This window comes from Platichthys flesus, chromosome 3 (genome assembly GCF_949316205.1).
Source record: "Platichthys flesus chromosome 3, fPlaFle2.1, whole genome shotgun sequence".
Taxonomy (NCBI): domain Eukaryota; kingdom Metazoa; phylum Chordata; class Actinopteri; order Pleuronectiformes; family Pleuronectidae; genus Platichthys; species Platichthys flesus.
Genome location: NC_084947.1, coordinates 18,904,814 through 18,931,961, shown reverse-complemented (window position 1 = coordinate 18,931,961; position 27,148 = coordinate 18,904,814). Strand labels below are relative to the sequence as shown.

Below are 27,148 nucleotides of genomic sequence, written 5' to 3'. Positions count from 1 at the left end.
GAGGTGGCCTGAGCCAGTGCTGGCAAGATTTCTCCTGATCAGCATTATTGCTGCCAGGGTTTAATTTATAGAGCTGAGCAAGTCCTGTTTTATGCATTTGTTAGATTAATGTGCAGAGCCATACTTTTTTTTTACTGCTATAGTCTTTGATCAAGTTCAATTTCTTGGGATTAACCTGAGGATCGAGCATGGTCTGTGATCCATTTCACATCACCAGCAGCCTCTCCAGCTGTGATTGAGTTTCTCATCTGTTCTAGTCTCTAATTACAACTAAAGTTTAAATTGTCAAACCTGTCCCACTTGTGACGGGTCCTGAATCTTTTAACATATTCATTTCTTCTTATTTTTAACTTTTGCCGGCGTGGCCCTCAAATGAGTACGTGCTAATTGCTACCTGAGGAGCAGCGCGGTGCTGTGATAAATGCTGCTCTTCACTGAGACACAGGAGAAGTACCCGATTGTGCCGTGGTGTTAATATGTAAACGTGTTGTACAGTAAATGTGTCAACGTGTTGTGTGTCAGCGCGGGAGTTATCGGACACCCACAGCCTGCAAAACTTTCTGTGGACCCCTCTGCCCCCACACATTTCACACCCCCACCTCCCTCTGCGCGACACCTCCCAGCATGCACATGCACCGTCGCGTTGTTGATGTCTAATTGATACTTCCCTATTTATTGTCACCTTCCCTCTCTGTCAGCTGACTTGTATTCTCCGTGTCGCTTTGCATTTATGGACTCCTGGCTGCCTTGATCCCGGTAATTAGACTTTATGTGCTAATTGGTGTAAATAGGAAGATGGGAGTTGCACGCGAACACTTCACACCGGGGCTATAAATTGTGGCTCTGATAAGTGTGGGTTGTGGTGCTGAGGGAATAGCACAAGTGTCTCCGGGACACTGATATATCTGTCAGCAGCCCTCTCTCTTCTTAACACTTTCAAAGCACGGTGCTCGGAAACAGCTCTGGACAGCTTCCGACATCTGGGCCTGGTTTGGCTTTGAGAGTCTCATTTACCTTTGGATGACAAATGTCACTATTTACAAGATCAAGACCAGGTCGGCGACTGATTTGCCAAAGCATGATATCTGCAGCTACCTCATTCATATCAGTAATACATTAATAATTAGAATAGTATATGTTATTTATAGGATTTTTTTTTGCACTGCATTTTAAGTTTTGATATTGTTTTTGAGTGTGCAGTATTACTTATTCTTTACAATCTGCAGAAAAGGAATGTGATGATTCGCCTCTTTTATGTGTACTGTGCAGTTCCATTACACCCCGGGCCCTTCAGAATTCCCATTTGAATGCAATGAAATGTAAATTGATTGTGTACCAGTGCTGACTGGAAAACCTGAGAACAAAATAATCAACGACAGGGGGATGCTTCGGTGACGCAGATATCATAAGATTATAACACAATCAGGACTAAGAACAGGGAAGAAAACACTGTAATTTCCGATTTCAACGACAATAAAAATTTCAGTATAAAAATTGTAAACCTTATATTCATGGTAGGAAAATGCAAGAGGCTTGCAGGTCCTCGCACTGTAAAACTAAAATGAATTACTGCCTGTGCATAAAGGTTGTTGAGCCTCTGCCCTGTGGTTAAAGGCAAGAAACATGATGCTACTCTTGAAAGCATAAGAAATTCTTTATAGTGGTCCATGTCTAGTGATATGTATTTTACCATTTGGGTATTCCTGTTGTTAAGGTCTTAAAAAAGATATCATAGATGTAATAATAGGATTAAATCAAGATTCATTCATTTTCATTAATCTTAAAAGTGTGGATGCATAGAATAAATATTTTTCATGGAGGTATGGGTGATGCAGTACGCTGTATTAAATGTTTAGATTAAAAAATATATTAATGAGATATGATTGAATCCTTCAAAATCAATACCAGTTAAATTGTTGAGTGATCAGATTATTTTACAGCATGAATTCAAAGCCTCCAACATCAAAACCAGTCTGCGAGTCTTCCCATTATGATATAACATGGTTCTTAAGCCATCTGCCTCAAAATGCTGCATTTCCCTGAAATGTGAGGCCCATTTATGCAGATATCAAACAGCAAACTTTTGCGCTGATTAAAATCGCAGCTCGCCCATGTGCTTTTCACATGCAAACACACAGATGTATGTTCCTCTCGCTCCTTTTCATTTCCGCCTTGATTCCTTTTAAACTCTGTGTTGTCAGCAGATGTCCTTCTAACGGAGACAAAGGAAATGAGAGGGGGCTGGATATCATCAGCATAGAAATGAGCCTCCTCTCGATGCCCCTTCTAAGGCACAGCCACGGCGCCGCTCCAGCCACTGCACTACCTTTTCAACTTGCAAATGACAGTGTCACCAAATGCTATCCTTCCATCAATCAAGTCGGGGGGGTCATGAATATACAAAAGGCAAAGCGGAGCGCGGCTGCCTCCTGCAGCTCTACTTGGCCCAATTATACAGGCTCAGCTTTCTCCTGTGAGCTTCCACTTTTTGTTTCAGTCTAAAGGGTACAGTCCAAGGCAGCCTCGGGCTTAATCAAGGTAGGTCACGCATACTGGACCCCTCAAGTGGACTGCAAATGCAAGTTAAATGTGGACACCAAATGTCATCTTTCTTTTACATCATTACTGCTAGGGGGCAAAGACAGCAGGGGTCAGCTCCGCACCCCTTTTTCTCTGTGCACATTCCATGTAGTGAAGTCCTCCTCTTTACCCAAACACAGGGCCGGGCCACTGAGCCCCCCCCTCCCTCTCTTTGCAGCAGCCTGCTTGCCCCTTTCTTTACCCCAGCTGTCAAATCATAGTAGTGAATTAGCATTCTAACGGATACGCCTCAACCCGGGGATGAATTAGCACACAGGAGTAACTAATGACCTCCCTGCTGATAGCGGACCTTATAGTCGATGGCACAGCTGATCAATATCACCGCTTCAGCTCAGGTTACGCTCCCTCCTCTCTCTTTTAGTTTTCACTGGAATCCTTACACAACCTCAGATAAGACACCAAAACCGGTTAAACACAAAACAACACCAGCACAGAATACACATCGCATGTGTTGATGCTTATTTGAATATAATAAATAAGAGAGAGACTCATCACTGCACATGAATGGTGACTGCTGACACATAAAGCCCATTGGTCAATAGTGTCTCATTGTTACGGATGCATCATGATGGAGAGGCTGAACGAGACCAATCCATGTGTTAATGTAAGTAATGTTACTTTTGCATCAATCACTGCATACAGCGATTCTGTTCTTGCTCTGTGTTGACACGATGCTGCAGGAGCCGACTAATCAATCATCTCATTAAAGCTGATGATTCTAATTGTTGCTGATGAGCGTGGCACCGACGCAAAGGTTAGGACCGTTTGTGTTGTATTGAAAGACGGCAGGTTGGATGGATGCGTTATGCGTTTGTCACGTAAGAGGGTGACACTGATTAAGCAGGAGCGGACTTTTTTATTTCAGCACTTAACAATTAGTTGATTCTAAATGAGCCGACTTTACACAATCACCCGAGAAAGACCTGGCCACTGACCACATGTATCGTAAACTCATGAAAAGAAGCTGCTGTCAATCTTGTCATGTTTTCCCCGAGACCCTTTTGAAAACAAATGCACAGATAAAATGCGTCGAGTCTTGAAATAGAGCCGACAAGCAGTTCTGAACGAGCTTTGATCAGCTTTTTTGATGTGTTAATGTGTCAGCGGAGGCACAGCAATCAAGCCACAATAAGTCTCCGAGGAGTGTGGGAAAGCGAGGGGTTAATGTGGGCCCACGGCTGAGAAAATAAATTACTCTAAATATGTAAGTGGACGTCGGAATGGGCCCTGCAAGAGCAGAGTGGGTTTGGGTAAACCAACAGTCTGTCTGCAGTAATTTATAGACAGCCTATGATAAATACTATTTCGCCATGACAGTCACATGAAATAATAAACCATGGCTGGCTATAAACATTACTAAATCCTGACACTATTGATTTATAATGTCTAACAGTGACATCAAACCAAACAACTGACAGAAACAATGCCAGGGCTTTAGGAGCAGTTTGTCAACTATTAATTCTGTCAAACGGGGTTTCACTCTAAGCCGAGGGAGCTTGTCTTGCTGTTGTCAATCCCTTCCCTGGAAACAACCGCGGCACGTCCGCGGGTAAGGGCCCTAGGCGCTGCTCCGTTAGCCCTAATTACCCCCATCCCTGCTTTGGCAACGACACGACCAGCCTCTATTTAAAATGCATGTTAATTATGCAAATTATTAATTGGGCTGGTGCTTGAGGATTTGTGTTTATGCCCGGATTAGAGTTAATAACTGTATCAAGCTACATTTTAAGCCTGACCTATGACAAGTAATGCTGAGGTGCTGAAAGGGATATTTTCCAATACATTACCCTCTCTTCTCTTCCAAGCCCGTTCCCCATTACGAAGGCTGAATAAATGACACACAGATTCTCCGACCTCGCGACAAGACCCAGGCAGTCTGCATGTGTGCCGCACAACACCATCGCCGCGGTGCTTTGTTTAAGGATCTCATTGCGCTGGGCCTACAGAAGTTTATATTCGCTGGTGACAAGTATGGGCACATAACAGCCAAACACCTTGACATGCACACGCACAGTCCCATAAACGGTGGTTGGGTCTTATTTCATGGTCATCCAGGACTAGCTGTCAGGCTAATTGCATACACCTGTGATGGAGACCACACATGCTCCGTCACCACCTGCCACGGGAACAACAACACTGAACTCGGAGCGCCCAGTAACCGGAGTTCAGACTTGGATCAGAAGTCAACGCCAAACGTCTTGTACTCCAATCCAGTCGTGAAATCCGTTTCGCACAGTGACCATGTTTGTTCGCTCAGATTTCAGCATTCAGCACAACTATTGACTGAAGAAAAAGTTGCCGCCCGCTGTACACCACCTTATTGCAGCCTTCTTCAGTTTCTCATTGTTTCTGTGTGTTCATTATGGATCTTCCTCAGCTCCACTCAGTCCTAAACATCCTGCCTGAGCTCGACAAACCACTGGGACCTTTGGGAGCGCATCTTCCATGGGGTTAAGCTCGAGGTTGTGTGCCAGTCATGTATAAATGAGGAGCTGCTGCACAATACCCAGGAGGTATTAAAGGAATATCAGCTGCCAAAACCTTGGCATTAGAGGACCAGATAAACACTTCCTCCATCGCTGTGTTCTCTCTTTTTTTGAAGTTGCTTTGTTCGCGATAAGATGTGTCAACATGTCACGCTGTAAGATGGTCGGTCAGTAAAAGACTAACCTTGTATTGTTGACTGTTTCTCAGGTTAGCTAGCCTTTGGTACAAAAGGCTAAAAATTACGATTTGTCTTGTTGTAAACTGTCATTTAAGGTTACGTAGTTGTATTTAGTAAAATAAATTATTATACTTTACAATGTTGACGTTAGCTTTAGCCTTTGACATGATAAAAGGCTAAAAAAAATATTTCGTCCTCTCGTCACAAAGTGGACTATTTCCATCAGGCTAGCAACCAAAGTATCAAATAGAACGTCTTATTCCCGTCTGTTCTGTTTTTAAATCTTCAACAATTGTTTAACTGTTAATCTTGTGTGTTTTCCAGAAATTCAGACACTTTTTAGGATGAAACAATAAACACAGTGCAGAGGGTGCCGACCCCGGTGTCAGCCAGTCAGCAGCCTTTCCACTTCCTGCCATGACTGAGACGGTTAAGGGCACATTAAGCTGTTTTGCTCAATGGCCCTTGACCAATATAAAGAAGTACTGACATAGCTAGTTCTGATTTATGCCCTGGGAAGACATAATGAATGCATGCAGGCAAATGCATGAACACAAACACACTGCGATGATGAAAAAAGAAAGTAAACGGAAAATAAATAGATAGATAGATAAATAGATAGATAAGCAAAAAATAAATACACTTTCCATATGTTATCAGCAGAATTCTTTGTTCATTGGATCTAAATTATAGCTTGATTAAAGTCTTCCAGAGGGCCACAGTAAATCCTGTTTGAATGTTTGCTGCAGTTGCTCTAAAATGAGAAATATTGATCAGTATGATTTCCCTGGGTACTGGGGAGCTGTAGAGGAAGAGTGAGAGACATTATTTAAGGGACATGGAGCCTAAGTTGAAAAAAAAGAAAGAAAAAAAAGGTGACGTTACGGTCCATGCTTTGAAACATGACTTCGTCTGAGTGGCCTGTGATGGTAAGGCGAAAAGGTAGTTCATCATTGTCTGCATGGGAACCAGGGGGGTGGTTGTCTGGTGTTGATTTTACATTATTAATTTGAGGCACACAAGGTCATTGGGGCCCGATATAGTCCTGAGAACCAGTTGTTATCTTAACATGGCTGTCGGGCTGAATCTGCATTGACTGATTATGCCATTGATTGGTAACACTGGGAGGGAGGCAGCCTTTTGGATGTTGCTCCGAATTCGAAGCCCCCACGCGACTGAAAACATCACCTGAAAAACAGGCCTTATCATTTGTACTTTGCACCGGTCTCTGCTGCGTTAACTAGCGCCGAAGCACCAGGAGTATTGTGCGAGCACGTTTCAGACACCTTCAATCTGCTGTAAGTAAATCAAATGTAAATGTCAAATTGTTGCAAACATATGCTAATGGAGGGGGGTGGGGGGGGCGGTGCGAGGGTTGGTGGGTTGGCGGGGTGGGGTGCATAAACCCAAATAGAAAATAAACATCACAAAAACTGTGAAATCTAAAACAAAGGGGGGGCTGAATCCTGAGCAGCTGGCATGGAATGAATTCTTCTGGAGAGGGAATGCCAGTTTCAGAGCGCCCCGAGCATCGATTTGGAGCCAAGGCAGTAAACAGCTTTTATCAGCAATAATGATGGCATAATCCCAGCTAAAGAGGAAAGTAGCATATGGTGCAAAGCTTACAACTGCAATCCCAACAAAGTAGGGGGGATTTTCATCACTGTGTCCACTTGAAAGACAGTGTGCCAATGCTTTTTTTCTTCTTCTTCTTCTTCTTCTTCTTCCAATGATCGGAGTCTACGCAGTGAAATTCACTCCACTTGAAAATACAGACATTTTCTTTCTCACCTGTTGACTTCATCCAGATACATATCTGCCCACTGTGAAATTGTACAGTAAACAATAGAAATGTATGTACATATTAGCATACACATAAACCGCAAGGTGACCCCCCTTGCCCTACAAGCGATTCCGCATTGCCCTCCTGCATATATATGAAGTGCGGATATCGAAATTTGTCGCGCAGCAGAAATTACTAGCGACTCGCCAACATTCAGCTGCCACCTGCGTTGAAGTCGAACAATGTCTGTAGTCGCGGTGTCAGTTGTATCGGTGGCCTCCTTCATTAGACCCATCAAGTTTTTCCTTTTGATCAGACAACCACGGCCAGGGGACGGCTCTTTTTCAGGAGAAGAGTGCAACACTGCCAAGTAGCACTCCAGACTGGCTTCAACCTCTGTCATTGATTTTCCTCCAAGCTGTGACCATTCATTGTTTGTGACATTCTCCTGTCGGCCCTTTAACACCCTTCAACCAAATCAATTTCATATTTTTGTCAATGCCTTGCAACTGGACGAGCCAGATGGGAAGGGACGTCACATGATTTAGGATGTCGATTTTCTGGCAACTGTTTTATCTGCAGTTTTTGCAACACTTGGAAAGCTGACATGATGGGTTTATTTAAACGCATACGCTATAATAGGAGAGGCAAAAATAGGCTGGCGTGCATTTTAGTAGAGCTGAAACCATAAGTTATTAATGTACCAGTTGATTGACAGAAAGTTAAAGAGGAAACATTTTAATTCATTATTTAACTCATTACTCCACTGTAGCTTGTGAACTCTGCACATCTCTTTCTTTTATAGCTTAGTAAATAGAATATTTTTGGAGTTTGGACAGTAATACTTACACATCCTTCATTTATCATTTATAAGCAGCATACAAACATTTAGAAAATGTTTTACAACACATTAAAATGTGGTTTTAAACAATGCAGGACCAATATAAATGGTTATTAATGTCAGCTGACAACAGAAATATATTTCATATAAGTGCTTTATCATATTACCATTTATTATCGGTTTATACATTTGCCTCCACTAATATGTGCCTACAGGACGAGTTATACTTGATAACAAATTCATTATAAACCCTAAGATATGCTTTCAATGTCATTGTGGTGTGTTATAAATAAATAATTGAGAAATAAATCAAGTGATTTATTCCCAATTTTTGTGTTTAGTGGTTGCCCTGCATGACTGTCTGAAACCTCTACCTCCAGACAAATAGCTGTAACATTTAAGTCTATGATTATCAAAGCTCAGCAGGACATTTTAATACCTGTTATCTATTCTTTTTCTCCTCTATTTGAATCTCTTCATTTGTATTCTGTGACATCAAACAAACCATACAGCAGACAGTTTTCCAGTGAAACCTAACAACTCTACACGCTATCTGTCATTGGTCAGAAAAGGGTTCTTCTGATGATGATGACGATGGTGAAGATGGTTAAGCTACTGTTAGCGGTTCTCCTTTTTTGCGTTCAACCTTAAATAGCTATTTATAAGCAGCAGTAATAGTCATGGACATGCCAAAAGGGGAAACAAACCACAAACCACTTCTTTCCTCAACTCTAACAAATGACTAAATGTATTCTTCGCCTCCTCATAAGCTGTGCAGGCCATATGGCTTTGCCCTCTATTATACTCTCAATATCACACACTAACAATGACAACAATAATAGCACCAGTGACCTTGACTTCCCGTCTGGACTCTAAGAATAATATTTGATAGCAATATTAAGTGCAACAATAATGAGATGAATATTCCCTCCATTTAGTGTAGACAGCTTTAGGACAAATTCTGAAGGGAGAGCTGCGTGCTGCAGCTACATGCTGGTCACTCTTAGTTGTCAGGGCTGATTTATTGCCTCCTAGCTGTTCAATTTCACATTTTGTCCTCGTCATATCCCCGACTCATGATCATTCTGCACTGACCCTTGTAGGGCAGGCAGGGAATATTGATAAAACAATTATCTGCTCTCCGTTCATTTGATTTTCCATTTCAATTACGGATTGGAGGAGGCAAAAAGAAAAGATTGCGGCATTGATTTTTTTTTTTTTCTACCTTACAACAGGAAGGAGGCAGGCTTTGATGGGATGCTTTGGTGACATGGAATCGAGGGAGGAGAGGCGCTCAGTAGTTCCGAGAGCTATGCTTCTCTTTTGTAAAGGCTTTGCTTTATGGAGCATTTCTGCATTAAGCTTGATTTAGCACGGCCCACTAGTAGTATTTTAAAAATGTAAAATGACACACACGCTCTGCACCTCCCTTTCATATCGTATGCCAGACAAACGCATCCAGTTTCACTAACGTTATTTTCTGACTGAATATTGATTTTGACAATTCAAATGTGATGAGTGCAACAGGATGGGCTCCTCTCCGGGGGGGAGGGGGGGGGGGCAGTATGTTCACGCTGATGCTGACCTGAGGTAAACACTGTATGTGCCTTGCCCTCTGGAGGCCAAAGGACCCCAAAGGTCATAGCAGTTTGTCAGCGACACCATTCCACTCTCTGCCCCCCTTTCTGATGGTCTGCCACTGTCTATTTGTCACTCTGAAATGACAACAGAGTTGCATCATACTTGTTTTTCCTGCAGCATTGACACAATGCTCCGGCACCTCTCCATTGTGCAATGCACTGTAACGGAGAGCACAGTGTCAGGACGATTTGGAGGCAAAGAACGAGACAACCGCTGCTGCAACAGATACAAATAAACAGAACGTAGAAAATACAGTAAAGGGTTCAACCGGGGGAAAGTGTGTGTTAAATGTTGAGTTTCTACAGAGCAAGCCATGTCAAATGAATCCATTACCACATAAAGTAAATAGATTCTTCTGTAAATGATTTGGAACATTGGTAATGGCTAAAGACCTAATGGGAATCCTGTAAAATAGCCTTTGGGGAGCCTGGGAAAAATCTGCCTCCGTGAAGTGGCCGGCTCTTGGCCAGAACCCTGTGTAGAGGGGAAGGGGAGGAGAGGGGAGGAATAGACTTCACAGAGATGACAGAGAGCGAGAGAGGGAGGGCGAGAGAGAAAGACAGAGACGGGTCAGAGAGAGACAGAGAGAGAGAGAGAGAGAGAGAGAAACCACACTCTGAAGGAATCTCCACCCACACGTGATGCTTAAGTTCCACTGTTGAGCATAATCGCGTATAAATGCTGAGGACTTCAAAGGGCTGATGATATTGCCACTGCTGTCCAGTGATCCAGCGCGGTCACAGGCTGCAGCAGCAAGGCACAGTGCTGTGCTACTTCCTGTATCGCGGTGTGCTTCAGCGCACACGGCCGCTCCCAGGGGATCTCACATGGCTGACCTTAGATAAGTTTGGCTTTGATCAAAGTTTACCGTTAGCACGACCGGTCCGCTTGCTGCAGATCAGGGGGATCAGGGAGATGAGACCCGGGCGAGGAGGTCCTGGCAAAGCCTCCTTCCCAAAGCTCCAGGGCCCCCCTTCCGACACCGGATTATGTCGGGCAATTAAGGTAATGAACTGGGTAACGTAGCAGCGCATAATGATTCTTTTTATCCTCATTCTCTAAGGTGCCGGCTGTGGTTTCTCTGACACATCTCTCTCAGCAAGACAACTTGTGATACTTTATATATTGTGCCCCGGTGGTCGGGGATGTCTGATAAAGAGAAATGATATCACAGGTAATAGGGGACAAGAGAAAAACCACATCCACACGTCCGCCTCCCGCAGCAAAGTGAAACAGTGGAGCTCTTGTTCGCGGTCGGAGCAGTAAGGAGACACCAGGAGAGTTAGGGGAAGAAGTGGAGGAAGGAAAGCACCTGTGCGGACGGGCACGTTAGCCCGCACCGGCGCACACGCAAGTGAGCAGCCGGGCCTCGCGTCTATCGGTGTGGCAGTGCGAGCCCGCATTCCGGCTCCTCCAACCTCCCACCCCATCAGCGGCGCGACTTGTCTGCCTGCTCGCTTTTCATTTGAACACATTTTCTAGCCAAAAATTTCACTTCAATCTCACCTCATCTCTCCATACTACATTAACCCCTGGCAATTGCCTTCCAAATGACCCCATTAAGCTGTAATTGCCTCAGCAGGCCTGCTCCCTCGCTTGTAATTCTGTGCAGCGAACCCACCAGACGTTCCCCCGGCATTGTTTCATGTTCTGGCTCCCATCAGCCAGTTCAGACTCTGACCCCCCCGCCCCCCCCAAACACCCCCCCCACTCCCACTTCCACCGCTACTCCCCACCTCCTCTCTGTCGTGGCCGGAGCTGTCGGTGCTCGCCACTGGCGGTGCCACTGGCAGACTCTCCTCCGTCTTCCGGCAGTGAGCTCGCACAGGAGGCGCCATGCCCTCACTTCCCCTACAACAGCCCCACTCGCTGTCAATTACACAAGCACATACATTCACTACGAGAGGCCCTAAACCAAATAAACCTCAGCCTGGCTTTTCATTATGTCATTCCCTGGCATCCGATTCATAAATACAATGCGCGCAGTATTCTGTGTGACTCGAGATAAAGGGCGGCAACTAAACAAGATACTTACAGAAGTTCACGTCACGTGTCAATTACAAAATTAACTGTGGCGTAGTATTTGTGCGTTAGACCATCAGTGCTCTTGTCATGTGGATGCTGTTGGGTGCAGAGGGTGTAGCTCCCTGATGACACCCGCCGCGGCACCTCCCAGCACAACCTCACCTTTTTCTTGTTCCCACCGGGGAGCTGATGTCAAGACTGCTCAACTTTTTGACGAAGGCCTCCGCGGATAACTAACGTGCAAATGCGGAGAGGTGGAGAAAGCGATCCTGACAGTGATGTATTGCAACTAGTTGCAGGTGTCAAAAAGAAGATGCTCCGCCAGCCATCGGAGTGCATGCACTGTGTATATGCATGCATGCACACGTCTGCGCCCATGTATGATTTTATGAATGCGTGTCCCCGCTGCACGTCATGTGTATATTAATGTGTGTGTGTGTGTGTGTGTGTGTGCAGTTGTTAGACGTGTACGTACATGTGACTGTTCATGATGTGTGTAAGCCTTTACATGTGACCTGGTGTGGAGGGGGAATCAGACTAATAACCCATTCAACACTCCCTCTCTCTCAAGCAGCACATCCTCCCTGCCGCCCATAACAGATTGGTGAGCTCATAGAGGCTCACTGCTGCCACATCGTCAGCCCTTACCGCCATCGTCTTCACAACATCTCCTAACATATATCTCTTTTCATTTTTAAATAAAGGCTCTTTAGGAATGGGCAACGACACAACGACAAAATCCAGTTACGCTTATTTTCCCCTTTTTTTTTTACACTGCAGCTTTTCAAACGCGGCTCCCAAATTAATTCTCGGCCTGAGATACACGAGCTTTCTCTGAACACACAGACCTTCAGGAGAGCTTTAGATCATTTCTTTCTCTCGTTACCCGTTTATTTAAATTCATTCTTTTTTGCTAAGCAAATGTTCCCAGGAATATCAAGGTGTTTTTGTTGCAAAGCTCTAACTGATCCGCGGGGATTTGCTTCCAACAGCCTGTCTCTCCCTCGCCTTTCAACACAAAACTCTGCGCTCCAATCAAAATGAACCACCAGGGACCCCCCCCCTCCCCTCCTCCTCCCCCCCTGAGCTACGCCTGCTCCGAGTGCTGTGATAGCAGCCTCTCTGCCATTGATCGCGGAGTTTAGCACAGAGCATGGATGCCACTGTTAGCGGAAAACAAAGACCTCTTTCCCTTTAATAGTGGCGCCCGCCGTTAATGCAGCTAACGCCTTGTGTTTCCCCCCCCCCCCCCTGAAGAACGAATGAAAGAAAGCAGATAGCAATTAAAAAGGTTAACCGGGGTCCACGTCTCGTCACAACTCATCTTTTTCACACAAATCTTTTTACCTCATAAACAGATTGATATATTTTCGGGGGGGGGGGGGGGGGGGGGGGGCTGCGCACGTTCGCTCGCCACAGGTGATAAAAACACGCATTCATGTCTTACTTATAATTGTGTTCCACACCGCAAATCTAATAGCAGACGCCAAATTCAAAAAAGGAAACACAGCTTTATTGATCCGCCTAACACAGACCAGGAGGATCTCATGAATTAGGAATGAGATAAATCACCATTAACCCCAGAGAACCCAGCTTGTGGTCGACCACTGACATACCGCACTGATCTTCTTTTTTTTATTTTTGTAATAATCAAGATAATTCTTCCTGGCAAAGTATAAATATAACTCTTCAATTAATACAGCATGTGTCTGTTTATTTAATCAAGGGCTGATTTACTTGTGACAGAGAATAAATTCTTCTATTTTCAGTGAGCCTCTATAAAATTGCCATCATTTTTAATTAATTCTTAATTAAAATATATTACACCACAGCTTCTACCCATCTCTCTTGATATTCTAACATAATCAATTCAGAACCATTTACATATCATTAATTAAAAGCTTTCCTCTCTCTTCCTAAAAATCATAATGAGGGCCGATTCCTCATTAGTAACCTATAAGGGAGAAAATAACAATACTGTAGAGAATGGATGGCGCGTTCCACAGTGAGTCCTTTGTCTCGTAGTTTCTAAAAAGCATTTTTTAATGTTCCCAATTGGAGTAAGAATTACTGAGTCAATTCTGTAGACGCAATGATAATAAGCGAAGCAGCGCTGGCTTCCTCAGTATTTATCTTTGCTCGTGTGCTGCTCCCAACAGTCAAACAAATCCAGTCAGTGTCAGCAGGTGCATTGATTTTCAACTAAATTCTATTTTAACTGCGGAAAAAACAATTAATTTAACCTCATTTAACAGTGCAATGTACAGGGTAAAATTTACAAATGAGAAATTCTTGAATTAAAAACATTCTAAAGTATGTCTTCGAAATATTATTTTGCATTGGAATGTGTTCTCTTAACACTACACCAGTGAACAATGAAACTGGACTACAATAAATAAATGTCCTAACCTTGGATGAATAAAAAAAACATGGCAGTTTTCTCTGAGCCATAAACAATTGTGCATGGATGTGAATGCCAGTTAAGTACTTGTTGTTGTGCCATCAGACTACATAATTCAATTTAACTGTAAATATTAAGTGCATCTAAACAATGGCCTAACATCAATTATTATCCAGACTTGAAAAAAAGAAGAAGGCCAACACACACAGGGGCCCGTATCTTTCCATCTCCAGCTCGCTCTTAAAGAAGAGTAATAATATCAAGTAATGATAGGTATTGTTATGCCGGGGATCAGGCACATCCTGATGTTATCGCCCGTCTCTCACAGGTGCTCTGGCGTTACTTGTCAGGACTGCATGTCTGGGTCTTCCACATGTCAGATAAAAATCGCTGCACTTGGTGTTTCGGCAGCCTGACAGCAATTTATTTGAATGTTTTGTCACACTGGTGTTGGTGCATTTTGTGTGGGCTGCTCACCGGAATGGCAACAGCTCGCAGCTTCCTGACACGCACACACACACACACACACACACACACACACACACACACACACACACACATGGTCTACCACGAAATCACAAATGCTTACTGCATGTGCTGCACATCTACTCTGGATAATTAAAACCTGTGTATGTAAAAAATAATAATTATACAGATAATAAAAATAGGTAAAGAGTGTTGGTAAACTGAATTTGTTCATTAAATTTAACACCCAATAAGGCAGGTGACAACACACTGTTAGCACTACTTATTCTTTTAAAAATATATATTTTCATTTACACCTTCGTGGCCACACACACACACACACACACACACCAATCTACACAAGCCCAAAATACAATGTCACACCAGCCAGGAAACAGGTCACACTGACTGAATCTACAAATGCAGCTGTGCATATTCTGTGTTTAAATGTAAATCTCCTTTTATTTTTCCTTCCACTTTTCAACCTTATGTATATAACATATAACATCTCAGTAAATAACCCACTGGATTCAGAGCATATTAAACACCAACCTCGCTGCAGCCTGATTCCACGAGCTGACATGGAATATTGAGTAAGTTAATGAAATCCTCTCAAAGACAGGAACTCTATTTTTACACCATGATAATTAAAGTACGACACAGTTATAATTTACAGCCCTCGCTTAATTGCATAGGAAAAGTAAAATGGGAGAGGTCTAAGAGACGAGATTAAATGTGTCCGTGTGTGTGTGTGCATGTCCCTGTGTGTGTGTGTGTGTGTGTGTGTGCGTGTGCGTGTGCGTGTGCGTGTGCGTGCACCTCTTCAGAGAGTGCATGTAAAAAGAGCTCCCTGTGCATCTAAACAACTGTATCTTTCAGCATCGGGGGAACATATCAAAGATTAGGTAATGAAATATGCACAGTCCTATTTTTCTGCTGCTGGGCCCTTTGACAAATCGAGTACAATCCCAAATCTCCATAAATCACTATTAAGGACAAGTATATCATCACCAGCGCATATATCTTCCCCAGCCTGACCTGTAGACTAATGAGAAAAGGCCCAGACTATCTTGTCTGATTAATTAATTCAAAATGTCGGCTGTTATTCAAATGTGAGGCTGGTGTTATTTGAATAACACTTGACAGCGACGCCTGAAGAAATAATTTCTGGTTTGTGAGGCGGCCGCGGCATTACTGATGATGGCTCATGGAAATGTTAGAAGCCTAGGAGTCTTTTTTCCCCCCGTCGCCGGTCCTCTCGCTTTCCCTCCCCTCACCTTCTCAGTCATGATAGCTCCAAGAAGTATTTCATTACTTCAACCGCACCGCCGCCACCCCCCACACCATCCACCACCCCTTCACAATTATGGTTCCTCACGTTTTTTTTTGCACTGTCTGTCCACTCTCTCTCTCTCTCTCTCTCTCTCTCTCTCTCTCTCTCTCTCTCTCTCTCTCTCTCTCTCTCTCCTCTCCCTCTCTCCCTCTCTCCCTCTCTCTCCCTCTCTCTCTCCCTGTGTTTGTATTCCCTCCCACAGCCAGCCCAGATCTACAGGGCAGCGCTTTGGCTCTGCAAGAGACATGCTGGCAAAGAGGAAGGTCATGGTTTTTACAAGTGCAGCTCCCCAATGCTGACAGCCCGTGCTGCCAAAGTGACACACTCTGTTTGGCTTTCCCACGTTCATAGAGCTCCACAGCACTTTGTCTTTATCACGGAGCACGCACACACAGGAACACACACACACACACATATGCACACATTTAATCAGCCTCAGAGCTGCATTTCCTGTCATGTGCAACAAAACGATCACACGTAGAGACACAATCACAAAATATTGCAACAGACAGAAGTGGAAATTTCTTCCTTTCTTCCTTTCTTTCTATCTTGGGGAAAACCCTGTGGATCTGGCTGGGTGGGTGGGTGGGTGGGTGGGGGGGGGTTCTAGGGGAAATAAGGCGCTGGAGAAAGAAAACCGTGAACGTACGTGCGAGGGCCTAGGGGCAGTGCACACCCCTGTATCGCTTCCCTCATCAAGCATGGATTCTAATCAGGGCTGGGGAGATATAAGACGCTCAGTCATTAAATAAATTAACTCTGCCACTCCGTGCTCTCCTTCAGCACCCGCGAGAGGCCCGCCGTGCTCTGCATACTTACAGAGGCTCCGAGCACCACGCACCTCACCTTCACCGCACAACCTCGCGGGGGCCTGCCATCACACACGCGTGCGCACAGACACACACACATGCATACCCGCACAGGTTAGATACTAATCTTGAATATTTAGAGAAGCACACCTCCGGCCCCTCAACAGCTGATGTTCACAATTCGCACGTGAACCTCTTACATCATTCTATTGGAAGTCCCTAAAACAGCCCTCGGGACACTTTGGGGATGTCCCCAAATTTTGGCTTTTTTTTTTTTTTTTAAATCAACATGTACATGAGTTGATAAATAAAGAATCCGTGAAGACCAATGCTGATTCACAGGCTCTGCGAGACAGCACCGACAGGAGTTTTTTTCGAGGATCCGTGCAGTGTGCTGCCATTCATCAAGAGGAAGCAAGTGCAGTGACGAACAGTAAGAGAGCTCAGTGTCGGCTCGGATCACTGACACAAACAATCAAAGCTGACACACTCTTCGTATAGCACCTGCCACTCCGGCAACACAAATAGATCAATATGAGGGGAGCTCATTCACTGTTTAAAACTCATATCCTTGCAGCCACACCATCTTCCAGAGCGCTGTGATGTAAAAAGTGCACGCTTAATACATATCAATCACCCTGACAGAGGAAATGCTTATTTGAGGAGCCAACGTGAGGCAAATACACCGTGTCAGCAGAATGTCCGTTGTCAAAACTTGCCATTTGAATTTTCGACTGCGTTGTGCGGAGACAAATGTCCTGAGAAAGCCCGTACGTTGCAATTTATATCATTTTAATGTGCGCTTTAATTCTCCATTACTTAAGGAGGAAGTACCTGGGAGGGTGGAGGCACATTAGAGAAAGTAAGGTATGAACAGAAGGGTCGGGGGATCTCTCTTAGCAGACACAATTAAATATTCATGTGTCTCCTCCTAGGACACAACACATACAGATCATTATCACGGCTACAGCGCACCACCATTTTGTTCACACGTTCGCCTCCGAAATCAATGGTTGTGTGTACAATATCATGTGAACAGGGGACACCGCCATAACATCAGTTAGAGTTGGTTTTAGTAAAAAATATTCACTTCAAATAATCCTCACGGTTTTATTTAAAAATATATCTGTAGCTGTATCATTGTGATGTTCAGACTATTATTTAGGAGAGTTAGAATCACGAGCAGTGGGCGAGTGACTCTGCGAAGGTAAACAGGTATGTGTCACTTGAGCCACACGCCACGGGACAATACACAGACTCACAATGTTAGGGAATCATTCCAAAATTCGTTATGGGCTCTCCTCCTACTTGAGGAAAGAGCGAGAGAAGAATAGCAGTAATGTACTCTGGATGACCTCCAACTTCTAAAGAGAGGAGAAACCAGCAATTTTTTGTATTTTTTTGCTTTTCAATCCTGATCAAAAGAGGAGCGAAAGGAGGGACAGCATTCCCCTGCTCGCCGTCATTAATCACAGCTTTCTGGGAGCAAGCGCATATTCATTTCTGTCATCCCAAACATCATTTGGTATCGTTATGCCACGGCTCAGGCCTCATTCACCAGCAGACGCCGGCCGTTCCTCCCGGTTTGAGGGAAGACAGGGCCTGTGTGGCTGCGTTTCAGAGCAAGAGGCCTTTATCCCTGGGGCTCTGACACCAATTAAGCCATTTCACCGAGAGACGAAAACAGGGCCCACAGTTTCACTGTAACATGAGCCAGCATCTAGCTGCTGGCCCCTCGCCATCTTTCCATTACTTCAGACACAAAAATGAACTTCAAGGACTTAAGAAAATAAAGAGTGTGTGCTTAGTGAATGGCCACACTGACTCATGACAAAATTACCCAAAAAAGCAGTTTCAAGTCTGTCATTAGCTCCATTAACGCAATTATTTGAAATTATTTTAAATACAGATTTAAACTCACAGGCAGTATCAAAACAATGCGATGGTATTATGCCACAGCTGATAAGAAAAACGCTCTGTCTGCACCTCCCTTTATGTCTTTTTTCTGCCTTTTGGCAACAGCAGAGTGCAGCTTGTCTTCGGGCTAAAGCAGAATAATGCAGGGCTTGTTATGAATTAAATATTAGAAATCTTAACACAGCAGCCCATAAGAATTATTTGCCTTATTAAAGCGGCAGAAGACGTTGATTAAAATTTCATTGCATTGCAGTCTTTTTCCCATTTCTGCCTTCGATACATCATTCTAATGTATGAAATGTGGAACAATAGCACGTGGAACAATGGGAAGAGGGGACTTTATTTTCTGGCTTGCAAATGATGAAAAGAGCTCCGTTTTTTTTTTCCTGCTTTCCGGAAAAACAATCGTGTGTAAAGAAAAGAAAAGAAAAGGTGACAACGATGTTTTATTCAGTTTTCGTCACGAAACAAGCTACAGACGTCTGAAGTGTCAAAATATTAGAGAGCTTTAAAGTGTGTACATTTACTGACGTCCGCCTCTAATTCCTTCACCGTGTTATCTGCAGAAATCCCTCACCTGTCGGAGTAACGTCACACACACACACACACACACACACACTTTGTCTTTGAAAGAGTTTAAATAAAGTAAAGGTTACATGAGCGAATGGTAAAGCAGTGGCAGTAGCAGGAGTGTTTTCAGTGCTGTTGCCCTCACAAATGATGGGTCATTTACTTGTCCACATTACATGTGGACAAGTAAATGAACATCGTGGTTGTCTATTGTCCCATGAGGAAAACTCTTCCCTGAAACACTAGAGCTAATGAAATAGAGACCTATAAATAGCAGAGTCATTACTGAGAGAGGACTTGCTTTGCACCACTCATTCACTGTAACCCTTTTTACTCTAATAACTGGCTCCATGGAGTTCGACGCACTGCAGCCACCGACTGACACGGGGAGGAACGTCACGACACATGAGACGGACCAACAAGTACACCTTAACTGGGTTTTCAGTTGTAAAGGAAAAGAGCTGAGAGTTGAGAGAATAGCTCAAAAGTGCCATCAAAAAAATCCTAATAATAATTAAATAATATTAAATTTGAGAAATTACATTGATATAAGAAGTTAACTTTATTAAAAAATATATATTACTACAGCTTGTGGGATTGTTTAAAAATATAACAACAAATATATATTTTCTTCTCCCAAAAATCTGACTAAATTTGTCTGATGGAATCTAAAATGTGTAAAATGTAATATGTATAAGATGCATGCTTTTGGCATTAGGGTCTTTCAAAGCAGTTTAAAAAACAAGTAAATGCTGGTTTAACTATGTCTGAGGTCAAAGGTCTTATATAGTTTTGACAAGAGCTCATTTAAACAAAAAAAATCGTAGCTCAGCCACATCTCTATTCAGCGTGTCAGGTCATCACTTGAACTTCAGCCTCTTCCCCCTGCTTCAGGTTTATAATTTCACATCCAGCCAATGAAACAAACAGATGCCGCAAGAAGAGAAAGGGCAACGCAAAGTGTCTCCAACAGCCCCGTTCCTCCTGCTGCAGACTCGTTTCAATCAATCCTTCCTGTTTGCATCCAAAGCAGCCACTGCTGGCTGCCACCGCCTGAAGATAACTATTTCACCACCTCTGTCATGCCTAATTAACAACTCAGATGTACAATTCAGAAATTTCGCAATTAACCTACTAAAATATTGTTGGAGGATGCTAATTGTTATGCCAGTTGCCATAAAGACTCATTTGCATAACGTATGTGCAAAAAACAATTATGAGCTGTTGATCGCGCAGGAGCCCGCAGAAAGCGCTTGGAGCGGTGAAACGGGGGGGGGGGGGGGGAGGGACGTGTGCAAGATGGGTGCTCGTGTGTGCAGATGGAGGGACAGCACTGAATCATCGTGCAAAAAAAAAATAGAAAAAAAAAAGATACCAGGCACCGTACACAGGCATCTATCTGCACAGCACCAAAGCAGTTACCCTTCCAAATGAAACTGACATGTAAAGCCTTTGTTTTGTTTTTACCCCCTTCTCCTCTTTGTCTGCCTTTTCTTTTTTCGTATCATCTCTGCTGATGAGGAAACGGAGGGTGTTTGGGAGCAACTTAGATAATAACCACGTCTTCCCCCGGTCCCCCTCATGCTTCAGAGGAGGAAGCTCTGTAGTGGCCCTGCCTTTGAGGCAGCCAGGAACCCAGCTGTGCCCGAGCCATTCGGCACAACACTATCTAGTCACTGCAGCCGCTTCACTGGGGCTCTGTGAAACAAAAAGCAGCTAAAGTCAATTGTCTCTGCTGCTGAATAGCTTTCTGTTCTCTGTTGTGTTTTTTAACTGGAGCCTCTTCAGCACAAAGAAAACCTATAAGGTTAAAAAGATTCAGTCTAATGATATATATTTGTGTTTTCTGCATTATAAGAAGGACTTTAGTTGCATCTGCTTTCATAATAATAATAATAATAATACATTCATATTAATAATTATAACCCTATTGGAATGAGAGGGCTCATTAACTTTGTCAGGGAACATTGAAATGAATGTTCCCTGTAGATTTCAGAAATGCTTACCTCCTCAGCCCTAACTCTATTTACTCCAGGTAATGCTTTTAGTCAGCCTTGCATGTGGTTAATTACAGCCCCATCCTGAACTGTATTTAGTTAAAACAGTCTTTCCTGGCTGATCATTACGTTTAGCAGAGGCCAAACCAATGCACATACTTGGAAGCATGGCCTGGCGGTCTGCAAGAGCCAAATCAAACACGGCGACACCGGCCCCGGCTGTGCAGCGTATAGTCCCTCCCTAATCCAGTGCTTTAAACACTGCACCGGAGCATTTATCAGTCTGCAATCCACCCCACTCTCTCTTTCTCTCTCTTTCTCACTCCCCTACCCCCCCCCCTCCTTTGGACCTGACGAGTCAAAGGTCAGGAAAACAACAAGTCAATACGCGGGCCAAAAGAAGCGCCATGCAGCTGAGAGAGCTGTGGAGAGGGCTAAGCCTCTCCGTGGCACTCTGTGATTTAGCCTGTAATAGTTTTCTGTAATCTCTTTCTATTGATTAAACCTCACATCAAAGACAAGTCCTGCTACAGAACCTCTCTTTTCCTGGTCAGAAATACCATATGGAGGTAATCTTTCACCTTTGTTATTCTTGCCGCTGCCGCTGCCGCGGCTGCTGCGAGCCTCACTCCCATCCATGAGAGCAAGACAAGGGAGTAGTCAGCGGGATAAAGCAAACCCAGCACAGAGAGAACCGCAAAAACTCATCTGCAAACATAGACCACGCTCGCTCATTGTCTTCTGCAGGTAAAAGAAACACAGGGTGTCTGAACGTCTCCTTTGTCCCGAAACACTTAGAGACGTGCGAGAATAAAACATTTTAATTGCCAGTTTTATGTATGTATGCTCCAAAAAGAAAAAGCATCACACACTGAAGGACAAAGAACCCCACTTGCCAACCCAATCTCACATTTAGCTTATCTAAATGCAAAACCAAGAAGAAGAAAAAAACCTCCTGCTAAAAACACTCAATTTAGTGACAGGCAAATGACTTCATGCTGCCACTTAATCTCATTTCTTGCATAATGCTCTCTAATTAGCATATCAAAGTGAATTAATACTTCTAGGACATTAGCAATGCAGAAATGTGCTGTGGCTCTGTAATAACAGTTAGAAGAGGGGCAGGAAACTTCCAAACGCACTGAGAAATCTTCCCAAACACCTTGACTCTGCTACAAAATGCTATCTGTCACTTCTCCGCTACAGTAAAACAAAACAAAAAAAAAACATAAAGATTGTTTACACCATTTCAAATGTGCCTCACCTGTCATAAAAAAAAGGTCTTTTAACTTGAACACATCTAAAGCTTTGAAGCCAAACCTTCGACGCACTACTTATGTCCACATCAGACAGCAAGTCTCCACAACATGATACATGTGCACAGTAATTACAGCGATGATTGTTGGACCGCTTTCAAATTTATTATTAAAAGTCTTTTTCTGCCAACTGTGGGTCCCATGGCTGATAGGCAGCGGCCCCTGTGCCATCTGAACGCATGTGAAAGAACCGAAGGGAGTCCAGTGCTACTGGAGCCTGTGAAAGGATCAGTGTGTGTGTGTGTGTGCGTGTGTGTGTGTGTGTGTATGTGTATGTGTGTGTGCTGGAAAAAACAGAGCGGTCAACAAGGCCATCGGACCAGCTGAGCTCTGTCAATGGCTAAGAGGGAGAGGCTCTGACTCTAAACCACAGGTTAACCATGCACACACACACACACACACACACACACACACACACACATACACACCCTCTAGTCTCCCCGTCTCATCTCTTTCTCACACACTCTCATTCCCCGGCACATACACACATGAACATGCATTGACATAAATTACTTTCTTCTAATTTTGATCCATGTTTTTTTGCTTAATTCAGTGTGTACCTCAGAGCAGAAACATTCAAATCAAGGTTTAAATCAAGTGATAAGTAACATGCAGAGATTAAAGCAGGACGTTCATTTTGCTTAAGTTTGAAAAGAAATCCTTTCTCTCAGTATTTTTTTTATCCTATAGTTCAGCAGATGAATTAATGCTTCTGCACTCGAAAACTATTTTGCATTTAAATCCATGATGCAAAGTAATAGCTGGCCTCTTGTGAGAGGTGTGAGCTGCCTCCTCTGTGTTTCTGTCTCGAGTCAACAGGCGGATGAACAGAGCAGAGCACCCTCGGCTCGACGGTGGACGCTCTGCCTGCCCATGTGAACCATGTGTTGGGGAAGTTCATAAAACTTTTACGATCTGCCCCAAACCAATTTGCTCATAAACTGCACAAAGGTCACAAATCTGACGAGATGACACGTTTGCTAAAATTACACAAAAAAGCAGAGCATCACTTCCCCATATTCGCATTATTCTTTAGCTGAGAAATGTAGGGTACATATGACTTAAAAATAAACAGGGGCCACCGGAATATTCCAAACATCTGTTCAGTGGTTTCATGAGCAGAGCAATCACATAATATGAAGTGAAATTGACATAGTCTTAACATCTTTTTAAAGATGATAACTATGTTTTTATTCAAGAATTTAAAAGGATGGCGTTTATCAGATGCCTCATAAATATTGTGGGAAATTGTAGAAACCACACGTTTTATGCACAATGGTGAAAAAAACCTACTGGAGCTAAGTTTGAGATACGGCAAAAAGTACAAGACACACACTTTATAGCATTATCTTTAATTTTAGGTGTCTCGTGGTGTATGTGGGTATACATGCACACACACACTTAGCCTTAAGCGTTCATCCTTCTTCATAAACATCTGCAGATGCTTATAAAGAGCAACTGTGCAATATTCAATATAAATAAATTAAAAAATACAAAATAAAAATCTATAATTTTCAACAAGCTGATTCCAGCATTTTAATTTTCAAAGCACCAACCGTCCATTTGTGAGACAGGGGTCTGCATTCAATAGCAATACAATCCCTGAGTGGGGGGGGGGGGGGGGGGTGTATAGCTGCCTTCACATGTTGAAGACGTGTAAATTGCCGTGCGGCTATAAAGCATGTATTGTGTGTGATCTCAGCTATGTAGAACATATGCTGCGGGATTTCCCCATCCTGCTCAGTGCCAGGGCAGAGAGGCTGAGAGCCGGAGTCGACTTTCTGTTTCAAATCCAAACAACCACCGCTCGCAAAACTGAAACATGAGCATCTTCAGTGTGTGGTGAGGGGGGGGGGGGGGGGACAAAAGAAATACCTCTACTGTCACACCGGGACTGTTCCAATGTGGCACAATGACATATTTAAAAAAAAAAAAAAAAAAAGTGATTGATTCCTTTGGGCAGAGGTCCCCTGTAACCTGGATGCAGGCTGCCATCACATCACTGGGGGGGTTAAAACGCCTGTGTGCTAGATCGCACCGAGGCTCCAATACTACATTTCCTCAAGGTTCATGTGAAATGATATGTTTATTGATTTTAAAAACAAAGACCTTACCTGTCTTTTCTTTGATTTCACAGAGAACGCTGAAGAGTGCTGGTTTCATTCTGTGACAGTTCAGTCCATGTTTCCTGTTTCAGTATAAGACAAGATAAAATAGTGAAATAAGTTCACTGATCAATCACATGATAAACATTAAGGACCGCATTGATTATTGAACATATCAGATGTAGGTATCACTATAAGTTGCAATGTTCCAACACACAGGTCTCCCAGGAGTATTTGCACAGAGTTTCATAGGGAAATAAAAGTAGCATGTGTGTTAATATGAATATTAATGCTTCAAAATGAACACAGTGCCACTGACAAAATAAAAAATATCATGAGTTTACAGGGATTCATTTCCCTTCTTTTCACTGAGCGTCTTTAGTTTTTGCAGCAGTATGAAGATTTACTAAAGGACGTGTGTAAACTTTTTGAACAACATCCCCTCACACAAACACACACACACATGCAGCTGAAATAAACAGCTGCTGCCGCCTCACTGACAACTTTCTCCATGTGTCTCAGCTCTAAATGCACCTCGGCGTAAGATTATCATTAAAGCCACTTGCAGTCTATTGTAACACATGGTGGAGTTAACGCTTAAGAGGGGCCACAACTCAACAATGATGCGTTCAGCGTTTTGCTGGGGATGGAGGTTGGGGGGGGGGGGGGGGGAGAGACAGCGAAGTTAATAAAACATATAAATCAACCAACTTTGCTTGCGCCTCGTCCAGACTCTGATCAGTTATGGTCATGATTTGATGGAGAATGTCACCAATGTCTTGTTTTCTTCCGTCCCCGTCCGACCCGTCGTGTCCGTGGGGAGGCAGCACCATGCCTCCCTGTACCGAGTGGCCGGCCAGACTCACGCCGCCGATCGACTGCATGATCCGGGCTTGATCGTCCATACTAGCCGCTAAAGAGTCTGTGCACTGAGCCACGCAAATTGAAAAACTCATATACGAAATGGGCTACAACATGTGCCGCAGACTGGAGGGATGTGCGCGGCTTGCGGGGCTTCTTCAGCGGAACAGGAGCGCACACGCTTTCTTGTTCTAAATGAAGACTACAGCAGGGATGTTTTTCGCGTAAATCTTGTGTCCAAGTTCTCGCTGTCCTCTTTTTTTTGTCTCTTTACGCGCGGTCCAAATAAGTGCCAAAACGCGCGGTTGTGTTGCTAGAGAAACGCATCAATCTCGTATTTGCGTCTTCTTCTTCTTCTTCTGGTTAAAACTTCTTTGTCAGAACTGACGGTCCATCGCTTCCCGCAGAAATCCTCACGCCGGTCTGTGTGTTTCTCTGGGGTTTGACGGGAGCTGCACACAGGAACGCTCCTTTCGGCTGATCTCTCATTTATTTGCGCTTCTCTCCTTCAAGGGATCCCGGTCGCATTTCCTCTTCCAGGAAAAAGAAAAAAAATGTCCAAATCCTCCTCGTGTAGCACCGGCAACAAAAAAAAATATCCAATGTTGGAGAAACAAATAAGAAAAAAAATCTGAGGCTTTGCAGGTGTTGCCAACTATAAACGTGCAGAAATCACTCCGGCAGCATTTAGAAAAATACACATTCTCGCTGCATACAAGGCGGCTATAAAAATATGAAATGTGCAATAAAAAAAGTTGGGAGATTTCTGTTTTTTAGAAAAAAGAAAACAGAAAACAGCAACAGCGAGACGAAGGAAATTAATTAGGACACAGCGCTGTGCGTAAAAGGCGATGCGCAAAAAAATATCTTGCCCTGCTGAAATTTATGAGCTCCAGCCTCTTGCCTGTGTGTGTTTTATGTTGTTTGATGGCAGCGGTAGTGAGCGATTGACAGTGTGCCAATGCCACTCACTCAGTGCAGACGTGTCAGAGCGGGGAACAGGGGTAGGAGGAAAAAAAATAGAAAAGAATACAAAATAGGAGATGGAAATGCACGCTCCGCCCTGCAGAGGAGGGGTCTATATTCGTGTCACTTCTCGCCTGAACAACCGAAAAACAAAATGTTAAGAGCTAGTACTCAGGATGGTGATTATATTGATGAAAGCGCGCGGCACGGTCCGCCTCTCGGTTTCTCGCAGCGGCAGCTTGCAGCAGGGTATCCTCGTCTCCTCGCGCGTGCACGTGCAGCTATGTGCATATTCTCTGCGAGCAGTGATGAAGATTTAGCCCTTGCAACAGCACGGGCAAATACATAATGAGAGTTTTTATACAGTTTGATGTGGAAGTGCACAGTCCCCTGTAGGAAGGGGGGGGGGGCGAGCCTTGGTTCAAGCCAGGCGAGCAGCAGCAGCAGACATGTTTATATTATTGGAAAGTAAAGCTCCTCGACCAATCAGGGGCCTGCGTGACGGAGACTGACGATCCCGCCGTCCTATTACTGGCAGATGCATGAGGGCGAAGGCCCACCCACCTCCGTCCCCTCCATCTTCACACGGCTGCTACGAAAGGATGGGAACTTCTGATTGGCCGTTGCCACGAGTGACATCCATTGAACAAGCAGGCGGCGCTGCTCGGTGCTCCTCCGCAGTTGCTATGGCAGCAGACAAGTTGTTGAGCTGGATGCGAGGCAGCAAATAAATATACTGTGTGTGCGCCCCCCCCCCGTGAGCATTTAGATCGTGGATTCGTTAAAGACAAGGGGGAAGAAAATGGGGATTTGCTTCATCTAGTGGACATTTCATGATAACAACCCAGGGAT

General features: G+C 43.9%; 1 protein-coding gene across 6 annotated transcripts in view; it reads right to left on the bottom strand.

Annotated features, from left to right (window-relative positions):
* pbx3b (pre-B-cell leukemia homeobox 3b) overlaps positions 1-26,576 on the bottom strand; it is a 57,721-nt gene extending 31,145 nt beyond the window's left edge. For all 6 annotated transcript variants that reach the window (XM_062385043.1, XM_062385038.1, XM_062385040.1 and 3 more), the window contains exons 1-2: positions 25,181-26,576; positions 24,479-24,552 (exon numbers count right to left, since the gene is read on the bottom strand). In XM_062385043.1, the coding sequence (XP_062241027.1) occupies positions 24,479-24,552; positions 25,181-25,425 (319 nt within the window). In that variant the 5' untranslated portion in view covers positions 25,426-26,576. The remainder of the gene's footprint in view (positions 1-24,478; positions 24,553-25,180) is intronic.
* Positions 26,577-27,148: the final 572 nt, after the last annotated feature.